This window comes from Varroa jacobsoni, unplaced genomic scaffold (genome assembly GCF_002532875.2).
Source record: "Varroa jacobsoni isolate VJ856 unplaced genomic scaffold, vjacob_1.0 scaffold_1428, whole genome shotgun sequence".
Lineage (NCBI taxonomy): Eukaryota > Metazoa > Arthropoda > Arachnida > Mesostigmata > Varroidae > Varroa > Varroa jacobsoni.
Genome location: NW_019214330.1, coordinates 524,423 through 535,443, shown reverse-complemented (window position 1 = coordinate 535,443; position 11,021 = coordinate 524,423). Strand labels below are relative to the sequence as shown.

At 40.9% G+C, this 11,021-nt stretch overlaps 1 protein-coding gene across 3 annotated transcripts; it reads right to left on the bottom strand.

The window, feature by feature from the left end:
* Positions 1–392: 392 nt before the first annotated feature.
* Positions 393–5,543, bottom strand: LOC111269988 (uncharacterized). Of its 3 annotated transcripts, XM_022849956.2 has the most exons (4): positions 5,228–5,533; positions 2,373–2,585; positions 1,224–1,304; positions 393–949 (listed from the first exon to the last, which is right to left on the bottom strand). In XM_022849956.2, exons 1-4 carry the CDS (start codon positions 5,246–5,248, stop codon positions 671–673), a joined length of 594 nt encoding a protein of 197 aa, XP_022705691.1. In that variant the 5' UTR covers positions 5,249–5,533; the 3' UTR covers positions 393–670. The 3 variants fall into 3 exon arrangements, with proteins under 3 accessions (XP_022705691.1, XP_022705693.1, XP_022705692.1); XM_022849958.2 differs by lacking the exon at positions 1,224–1,304 and having other exon boundaries at positions 5,228–5,543; XM_022849957.2 differs by lacking the exon at positions 5,228–5,533 and having other exon boundaries at positions 2,373–5,070.
* Positions 5,544–11,021: the final 5,478 nt, after the last annotated feature.

Below are 11,021 nucleotides of genomic sequence, written 5' to 3'. Positions count from 1 at the left end.
TGCCGGGAGGTCTCCAACTTCTCTGGTCGTGACACGCTTGATAGCCAAACAGAATTGTACGGTCAGAGCCTTCGTTATTAATTGTTATTCTCTCACGAAATTCTTTTTCTCCCAGCAGGCCGAATGGCGTCACTGGAAGGCCTTAACATATTCAAAGGTGAACTTTCTCGATAGCACTGCCTATGCAATTACGTTTTCTAATCTACGTTGGTCTGTAGAAGCCCATGTTTGACCGCTAGTCTCCTTATTAGACCGTTCTTATGTTAAGTCTATTTATCACAGCTGTAGCTCCCTGTAGCGGAGAAACTGGACGCGAACGTCAAGCAAACACAGTAGCCGAATTTCGTCTGTCGACACACTGGTCCAACCTGACCGAATTAGAAAAACGTCTCTTATAAAAACATAGAGATGAAGAAATTTATTGAGCAATTAGTGCTCTTAAAACAATAGCATCTCGTACAATGTAAATTATAAACATAGCCGGTATCGTTGCACAGCTGATTTCTTAACTGCGCAGAAATCGCTTGAGGTTAAGCTGCGTAGCGTGACACTCGAAGCACTGACAACTGCAGTTGCCTCGGGCGCGGTATGGCAAAATGAAACTCTCATGTCTTCCAAGCCTCCTAAAGATACGTAAAGTAACTATTACTATGTCATTCACCTTCATCCCTTATAAATTTGTTGCTTTTATATGGCGTGCTTCGGGCGGTCTATGGCGGGCAATCTGTGCACCTTGACGCAACGTCAATGACTGTCCGCGAGGATCTCGTCCACCCTTGGATCCAGGTGAGGTTTGTCCAGGACCGCTGGCAGAAGTCGGAGTCGGAGTCGGTGATGGGGTGTCTCGGGATGCTCTCAAATTGTTATCTGGCCCAACGGTCGACGCTGTAGAAGCCTGAGGTTTGCGCACTGCCAGATGGACTTGCCGTTCCGCCTCTTCAAATGAATCCTGCAACAACACCAAATATATACAAACATATTTAACAAGTATATTATATGAGCAGGCATAATTTGGAGTATGTTAGAATCTGTTATGGGATTAACGTTTAACAGCATTGGAAGTGAGTGTAAGCAGAGGTAAAGAAGGTGGGCATTACCTAATCATGTGTATAATTGCGTCCCATCGGGGTTTGCCATAGGTGAAGATTTTCCAATCATTTAGAGTTTTTAAACCTTAAAAGCTTGATTGTTTCGAGCAAATTAACGAATTTTGCAATATTCACCTTGTAATTTTTGTACTTTGGGGCCAAGTTGACGTAGAGGACTGTATTGAACTTGCAATGACAAGGCTTTATCCAGGGGTTCTGGAAACCAGAACAACGTAAGGTTTTTAGTGAACAGAATAGAGGTTTTGGCCATCAGACTATACGATAATACAACTGCAAAAGCCGTTTCAACTTTACGACGAGTTAGCATACTCTGCTCTGATGCAAAAAGCTTTTGGTGTTGGAGATACTGTTTTCACCCGATCAAAATTTGATCGAGTAACGGTAAAATTTACCTTTACTACTTTTTTCCGTATTAATTTTTGAACACAACATAGATCTACTATCAATGTTGCCGTTTTATTGCCGTATCTTTCCCTTCTAGTCTATACTATCTAGACATGTTATAGGAACAGAGGATTAATCCTTAGGCGTTCGTCAAACAAGCAAGGGTTATTTCTTTTAAATATTCTTATTTTCTTTCCCATATTCCTCCTAATAACAATACCTAACGTTAGCGCTTGCATGTATATTTCTATTCGAATATGCGGGTGGGATACATCCGTAGGACAATAGGTGTCCCTTAATGTTAAATGATAATGAAAAGTTCCTTAATAAATGTACGATAAAAATGTATTTCGATTGGTTTGAAACGCTCTTCACTACGGCAAGAAAGGCTTGCCACAACAGCGATAAAATAGCAAAGTTAAAAGCTTAATTTTCTCCAAGTTACTGGTTTCGAAAATTAATCCGAATCTAAATAAGAAAAGAAAAGAAAAGAAAAGAAAGATAGTTCTTATAAGAAACTCGGCACCATTTAACGGACCGGTCCTATACGGAACGATACTATATTTCAAGGCACACAATTACGACACATAAAAGCTACTTACCTTTCTAAAGAAAAACGACTTTAATCTGACGAAGCCATATGCTTATATATAATAGACAAAAATTCACAACATACTACTCCAACCATACCTGAGAAGTAAGCGTCCGCTGACGCTCATGAGTATAGGTTAGGATCTAAAGACATTACTATGTATAAATCTTACCAACACATGTATATATCTATAAATCTAATAGAATTTTTATATAATCAAACACGTGCAGATGTAGTTAACGGATTACGATGCATAGCGGCGGCATGATGGTGCCACTAACATTTACCTTTCTGTGCGTTGTTAGATCCATTCCACAGCAAACTGCTTTATTGCAACTGTCCGAATGAGGTTGTTCGGTTAAAAATGGGGTTCGTCGAATACGAGACCATGGCGCCAACAGCGACCAAACAGCGCCAAAAACACTGGCGACGATTGTAACTATTGTAGTCGCTCCCCAGCGAACAGCCTTCCAGGCGCGTTCACCAATGGCCATTTTTTCCTATCTTTGTTAAGCAATGGATTTGAAGTAAGTTCCACCTTTCGGATGATTTTTCAAACAGAATTTCTGACTGGCAGCTTAGCAATAAGACGTTTGGCGAAATGAGCACAAAGCTCTCACGGAATGGCTAAAAAGGGAACTCTCTCATTCAGTTCTCGAACCCTTCATGAACTCCGGCGCACTCCCGTAATCAGAGCACCCTCGAATTTGTTCACTATTGCACGCAGCACTTCAGCTTAATTTACGCACAACAGCTAATCCAGTATTACGTGTGTCTAATGACATATATGATTCTGTTTTTTGACTCAATCTGAACTAGAAGAAGATGGTGATGTCCGTAGCCAGTGAAGATCGCGCGCCATATTGAGTTTGTAATCTTCGCGTTTCACTTCACTGCACAGTTCTAGCGGTAAGGGTAGGACGGGTCGCAGTGCCCAACTCACCGTACATAACGATCAGAAACTTATAATGAGTAACCATCAGAAGAAGCCCTAAAAAAGGCTAGATAGTGATTCTGTAAAGAAATGTCAGCAAGTCTTGGCCTTTGGCTAATCGGCGCATGCGAGGGTAAGAGGTGAACAAGCTGAACAGGTCGTGCCATCGGGTCCACAAACGAAGGCTGAAAGGAAGTGAGCACTTGAGCTTGCTTCTTCGCTGGTCTCGGCCGATTTCAACGGGCCGTTGCAACTGACTAAGCATTGAAATTTTGGTGGAAGGCGTTGGCGTGGCAGCAACGCTGATCCGGACTCACGGACACTTAGGTTTATTTTGCGTGTACTAGTAGGCCCGGACAGGGAACAGGGCCACTCCGCCGTTCGTATAGTATATGTTGTCGACGGCCTCAAGTGGATTAATGATGTTATTACGTTGAAGAGGTCGGTAATGCGTCGGTAGCAGCGTTAAGAACTAGCCCTACTCAGTATGGCGATCCCGCAACCTTCAATGCTGTTTAAGGTCAAGCTAAATAAATACCTATGTCTATAGTAGTTGCACAATTAAATAGCGGTCGACAGGGACTTGAAATAATCAGCGCACATTGAAATTGATAATAATATAAGTGATTTTATTACGCAGTTCTCTGAGCTAATAAGGGATAGGCGTTACCTGAGCCTGAAATTGATGTCGGAGAAGTGCTGCCACAATAGGCATTTGCATGTAACCAAAGCTCAGTCATCTTCGAAAACAAAATATGCGTTCACGGCTATTGTATAGCCAACATTGTATGTTCCGATGCAAAACATCTGTTCAGTAGCATCTGAAGACTCTGTAACAGTGACGAAGTGTCAGCGTGAACTAAATCAGAAGACGAATAAACAACGACCGTAATGTATTGAGAAATAATGGCAATAACTATTAACAAAATAGATTATACAGTATCGTATAATATACGTAATTTAATTTAAGATGGGAACGTTTACTAAATTTCTTTATTGGCATCTAAGAAATGACCTCTGTATTTCATGATAGTTCTTAGTTGTTAAACATTACTTCAGACGGCTGGCCTTTGTCACGGAACAGAGTCACTCTAACATAAATTATCCTGTGTTTCCAAACTTGGTAAGCACACTCGCAATCCACCGCGCTATCATCACAATCACGGGGACTCATGCTGCTACCTAAACGACTGAAAATTCGCCAGTTTCTCGTTTGTCACCAATGGGTCTGCTGCTAAAGCAAAAAAAGCAACGACATTTTATTATGCCATTGTTACCGAATAGACCAACTACCCATTCCAGATAATTTATTAGTGAGAGACGATAAACCTGCATAGATAGCTAACTTTACATACACCAAGCGTACAACTTCCATACGTGAGTATAATTAGCTAGCATTGGAAAGCGTCCCGGACAAGACGAACGGATTTTACTATCACAACCTCTCTAAGAGCGAGCCATTGTTGGATGTCATATTATAGGCTATACACACGCATACGGTACCGTTCGCAAGCTTATTTTTCATTGCTGAGCTAAACGCTCTCATGTAGCGAATGATTTAGCTCTCACTCGGTCGTTCACTCCCCGTTCCTCTTTTCTTCACCCGGATATCGCAGCTGGAGCAATTCGAGCAACGAGGATACTCACACTGAATCTGTGCTTTTCGGCGACCAACCGATTTTCTGTTGATTGCAAAGAAATGACATCGTCACCTTCCCAGCTGTCGCTGTGCATTTATGTAATGCACAGATTGCAGACCGCCCCAGCTGCCTACGACCTAAAGCCTATCGAGTGTTCCCGCTACAGCCGTTATCGTCAGAAATAGCTTGACACACGGTATGAACCACGACTTGCTACTTTACGAATCTTTGCTGTCAGATGGCACTAATAGTAGCTTGTCGACCCTTCGACCATATAGAAGGTTCACATTGAAGTGTGGCCTTCAACGGACCTGAGTACAGTCTAGGGCGTTCCGACAGTGCTAAACTTGACAGTCACGCTGAAACAAAGCTGGTTCTCTTTCGACATCGAAATTTTAGTTTCCATTATTATATCAGTATTAATTAACTCCGAGAAACTGCACAAAACTAATAATAAATATACAATATATATATATATATATATATATAAGGTTAAAGAAAAACAGTTATTTTTAATATGAATAAATATTATATGAAGGAAATACAGAAATTCAATAAAAATACAAGCCTCATTAGATATCAAGAACATATACGCAACACGACGAATCGAACAACAGCGAAGTGAACGATGGCTTAACCTCACATTAGACAACTTCGTTTATCGCTATGGACATCAACTGTTCCATTGAGCTCGATCGACCTGTACTGATCGGTAGCCGTAGAACATCGATGCCCTCACCATCAAGACATTTAGACGTCGGAAAATTCCTTTTTGTTGTAACAACGTATTTCCGTTCGCTGGGCCGAATTTAAGTACGCGTACATACACGAACGCAATCGAGAATCTAGCTAACCGTAGAGACTGGCTAACGGCGCACTTGGAACAAATGCGGCCTTTCTTGCTTGAATTTGCTTGAAATGAAGGGTGCTACTCATCGATAGTTCGTGTTTGCGTCAGATAGGGAAGGATGCTGGCACTTGTTTTTCGAAGCAGCAGAATCGGCTGTAGCCCTAACGACTAATTTTAATTAGATGTTAAAAGAATCGAACGATGTATGTTGACGTTACAGCAGGGAAGCGTTATAGAATAGGAAACGCCGTAGGCAAAATCAGTCCTACTTGGCTTAAGAATGTTCTACCTCTGATCACCGAAAAATTAACTTATGATAACTTTGGACACTGGACAATTTCACGTTCTACAAAGATAGCTAACCATTTTATATATGGGTATTGATATGGAATATTCAGTGATAAATTTCAATTCCAAACGATCGATAAATTTTCAGCTTTTATATAGTTGAAGAGATTTAGTTTAACTTCCGATTTTCCTCTCTCTCTCTCGCTCTATATATATATAGGTTGATGAAAGGCTTAACCAAACCGAAAACACTAGTCCGCTTGTTTCGGAGCGGCTTCGTTTCATCCGTTCGCAAAAGGTAGATCCGAAACTACTAGATATCTATATTATGTATACAATAAAGACAAAAAAATAAGTTGCTCAAAACAAAAACAAGACAAAAAAAAAATGCTCTTCGATAGTTACAGAAAGTTTACAAAATATGCTGTTCATTGAAAGCGTACAGCAAAAGGATTAAGCCTGTTTTGTTCACACTAGTTATAAAAACGATGGCCAAAATCCAAATGACTGATTCGAAATATAATTGTATGTGTTATATAATGGGGTAGTTACACTTCGTCCTGTTTGCTTTTAATACTTCGAAGTAATACGTTTAACAAAACCGATTTGTGTCCCACCAGTCACGTCTCTGTAAATTGTAAAATGTAAAAAAAAAGTAAAGAAATTTTGAATGAACAACAAAGTATGTTTTTCTAATATATATATATATATATATATTTGTATATTTTTGTGCCGATATCCTTAGTGTTAATAATTTGTTAGGAACACTTCCAGATCGAAATAATGCATCTGAATAAAATCACTGTAAACTTCTACTTTAAGCTCAAGGATGGGGTATTCAATTGTTTGGAGATGTGCGAATTATATTTCCCTAGACAATACGCCACTTAACACTGAAGAATAAAGCACAAAGTATTTTATAGGCATCTCAGCAGTTCTTCTTGAAGCATACTTTCAGTATGTTATATGTATGTATATATTTCTACGTTTAACAAACGAACGAATTATATGGACTATATATGCAACCCATAAAGCTGAAAAGGCTCCGCAAAGGCACAAATCGGTTAATAATAACTATCGTTGTGTAGCGCCCTATGCCCCACCATAAAAAAGACCAAGACAGCGTAGATGATATCGTATTGATCGGTATTTTTGAATAGCGACGTTTGGTGGCGGCGTTGTAAAGTTATAGTTACTATGAGGGTTCATTTTTTATTAATTTTTTATCGACACGACTAACATAATTTCAATGCATTAAGTTCCCGCGTTTTGCACGGTGTGCGTATAACGATAGTATTACTATCGTCAATAATGAAAAACTTCGATTAAGTTGGTAAATGTTACCTTTATATAAGTTTCTCAATGGATCTTAGAGGAAATACATTTTGGGGCCATATGCAATTTATAGCCGCGTACGTCAAACTGAGCAGCACGTCTGTTAAGATGTCCATTATTAGCAGCTCGTAACAAGCCTCTCGTCTGCGGTCAACAAGAACCTCGGCATATGCGCTAGACTTCATTAGAAGGTCACCGTCATAATTGTTGCAAGCAAACATATGGCATGAACTAGGATTCTCACAATTATGCCATTTCAACAGGTTATAATGACCTTAAGGTGTATTCACCATAGAACTTTGACCACGACCACATTTGATTAATATTTGTATTTGATGCTCAGCTATCGCAAGTAAAAAATATCACATGTTCCCTTTACTTTGTATATACTTCTTGTTACAGACGAAAGCAAATCACATGTATTTTTCGTCTTACCGGTTCTTCGCCTTTTAAAGAATCACGATACACGGATCTTCCTAAGGTCATCTACGCTAGATATACAGTTCGCTAGCAAGAGAACCTGTTTTGTTCTATTGCTATTCAATCTCAATATCAATTTGCTGATGTCAGTGTACCAGTTGCCAAGCTTTTTCCCCAATTTCTTTAATTATCCTCTGTTCTGCTCTTGTCATATACATTTCACTTCTCCTTGGGGGTTTGGTCTGGATGACTACACGTAGACAGGTAGAAAGTGAGTGGCGTTTCCGGAAGCGACCAGCCGTTACGAATAGCAAGTCTGCAAAGTATTACCCCATTACAGGCTCATAACAGCAGCGGTCATCGTTCCGAGTTACTGGAACCTGCCAAAGTGGCAATCGTCGACGGTACAGAACTTTTTCAACAACGAAATCGTCCGGGCTATTGAGTTTCGTCATGATGAGTTTCAGTCGACTATATTGATTGGCTCCCTTCTTCTGGTTACTAGGTGCTTCTTTACCTGCCGACGCTTAGCATGATCTGCGAATCATGCGAAAAAACCATTGCACTTCTGCTGGTACACGGCTTATCTAGAAGGAGCTGGTTTTGGGTGGATGAATCGTTTAGATGCATTTGGTGGGGGCAATTACTGCGGGTGGTTGACTAATCGAAATCACTCACAGGATCTCAGCTGGGTTTTGTTTTCTCATTTCCGCCCACCCCACCCCACCCCACCCCACCCAATTGAACCCGATATGCCTTAACGCCCGAATTCAACCACCACGCTTCCAGCTAACCGAAGTAAACGAGACAAGAACCAAATGAGAACGACAGGCATGCAAGGTGGCCGACTAGACACAGACGTGCAGGGTGAGCTTCTCGGACAGCTTTGACATGATATTGGCGTTGGGATACAGTTTCAATTTTAAGCCTCATAAATTATTAGTAACGCAACATAGTACTACACTAACAGCAGAGAAAGAAAAAGGTATTTGACACAAATGAAAGTATTTTTTTTGGAAAATCTTCTTTTGGCTAGCCCTAAGTGGCCGTGTAGTTTTTTTTTTTCTAAGGAATTTTGATAGGTACACACGTATAGTGCGTCCGAGGTGATAGATTTGGTCAAATCTCTCTGCTTTGACGTTCTATATTTGATTCATGACCCAATGGCCATATGATAAATGCTGACGGAAGCCGTGATTTCTCGGTCCAAAATACCTCCATAGCATTTAGTCAAACAAACTCAAAGAAAAACACAGAATCTTCGATAACTTTTTATATAAGGCGAACATGATTGTCTATTTTCATTATCAAATACACCTGCTTAGTTCTTCGGTTGTACAGTGCCTAGTTATATCGACTCTGTTCCTCCACAGAAAAATGTCCAGGGGTGCTAAATCACATGGGTATATTATGCAGGTCGAGAAATTATTTGCTCTACCGATGTAAAGTAAACCGCCAAAATCTCTTGCCTAGCGTACCTTAGCTAAATGATACAGGGGCTCTAGTATGCATATATAAGTATATACCCGCAAGATAGCGTGATGAAAATCATACATATATTTGAATTACACACAAACAAACAGATAAGGCGCAAAAGCGCAAGCACCGCAAAAAAAAACCATAGATTTGGGACCCAGTTTTTGGGTTGCCCAGATGAACAGAAAAGTTGTCAAGCATAAACAAAGGACCACTTCTTTTCTATTACTATACATTTCTATAATTCAAACGAGAATGGAATAAATTAAATCAACTTAGGCTATATGTTTTTGAAATTCCTCTAGATGGCCACAGAATCTGTACGACGAGAGAAACATATTACAAATATAACCTAGATAATTATATAATCCCTGAGTTCACGTTGGCATCGCCGTCTTTGGGATACTGTCTCTGGGCTCTGACACGGATGATCTCGAGCGTGGCGGGTGACTGCTGCTTCGGCTGGCTTGGTTTCATTTGAGTTTTCATAATGAGCTGGCGACGATCCAGAATATGGCAATAGCTCAGATGGTACCAAGGCCACTAGGCAAGGATGAGGCGGGATCAGCAAAAATTAGTAAAAGCAGACGGTCGGTTACCAGCTGAACGGCACAGATGCGTAATGTAACCAGCTAGGTCAAGCGAAATTCCTTCCCAACAGTTAGGCACCCTCCGTGTCCTTGCTTATTGCCCGCTTGTCGCATAGTGCGCCGCCGTATTCGGTAACAAAATTCAAGAACAAGACTAGATTCCGCGCCGCGTTATGACGCTGATAACGCAATGTCTCTAACAGACTTTTATACCCTAAGGGCCCAACAAAGCATTGAAAATGAGGGAGTGCGTACAATCGGGCTTTAGCGCAAGAGAGAAAAAGTGAGCGGATCATATGCGCTAAGGGAGAGGTGGCTCACGCCGGAGTGAAGGAAAATCAAGCATAACTGGAGGCCAGGGGATGACCCGAGCTTGTCGTGTGTATGATGGCAGCAAAAAAGAAAAGCTCTAAGAAGGCCAAGCAAGCGTCTTTTTTGAAAATTTGAAAGCGGGTGGCGGCTATACGCGTGCCCCAACTATAATACGATTAAAAGTCGCACGGAACGGCCAGGGTGAGGCCACCAAGGCGGGCAAGGAGCCTGCTGAAATGCTTAATATCGACAAAGGCTGGCCGGAGCTGGATGAAGCTTTAGCTTATATATATATATATGACAGGGAATATCTATTTGGTGTATGTGTATGTTTATATCACGCGGAAGGATTGATGATGCGACACAATGGCTCATTATATAAGCCCTATAAAGCGGCGGTCAGGCAGCTTACCTTGGTCGGTTGGATGGAAGAGACCTAGGTTGTCTCGAGCCATGCTGCACACTATAAAAAAATTTACCTCCCACAACCATTGCAACTACTCATGCAACGTGCTAAAATCAATCACCAATATTGAAAACTCTCGTCATTAAATTCGTCTCATAGAAAAAAAAAGCCGACACTACCATATAATTATGAGCTCAAGAAGAACATACATAAACACTAAACCTTTATAAGCATATATACAGTAAACATATATACTCTATATCTTTAAAATTAAATATGATAATCTGTCTCCATAATTCATACGTACGACGAGCGAGCGTTAAGACATCAATCATTGATGGGTCGATAAATGGTCAAAGTTTTCAATTCGTGCTACGCCAACTGATTACCTGTTGTCGTAATGCCGTTTTATGAGTGAGATAGATGTAAAAAGCGAGACACCACTCAGGCGAGACAGCGTGTACGATTAAGGAAACACGAACGGAAGGAATCCCGACGCTAACCCATCTAGCAGTCGATGCTTACCAATGCCTTCTTCTTGCCCTTTCTCCTAACTTTGTCAACCCCTGACTGGAGCCTTTTGCCACCTTGAAAGCCTGGTGAGTTTGGCTTCGGAAGGGGTAAGCAAGGCTATAGGTGACGAGGGCGATAATTGGTGAGTGCAAGAAAAGGGCTGCTGCAGAAG

Bases quoted from the DNA above. Each gene is read 5' to 3' on its own strand.
- LOC111269988 (XM_022849956.2), bottom strand. From the start codon at position 5,248: ATGTTCTTGATATCTAATGAG. The intron at 2,586-5,227 runs GCTTGTATTTTT...TAACAAAGATAG, and splicing joins TGTTCTTGATATCTAATGAG to GAAAAAATGGCCATTGGTGA. The intron at 1,305-2,372 runs GTAAATGTTAGT...TCTGGTTTCCAG, and splicing joins ATCTAACAACGCACAGAAAG to AACCCCTGGATAAAGCCTTG.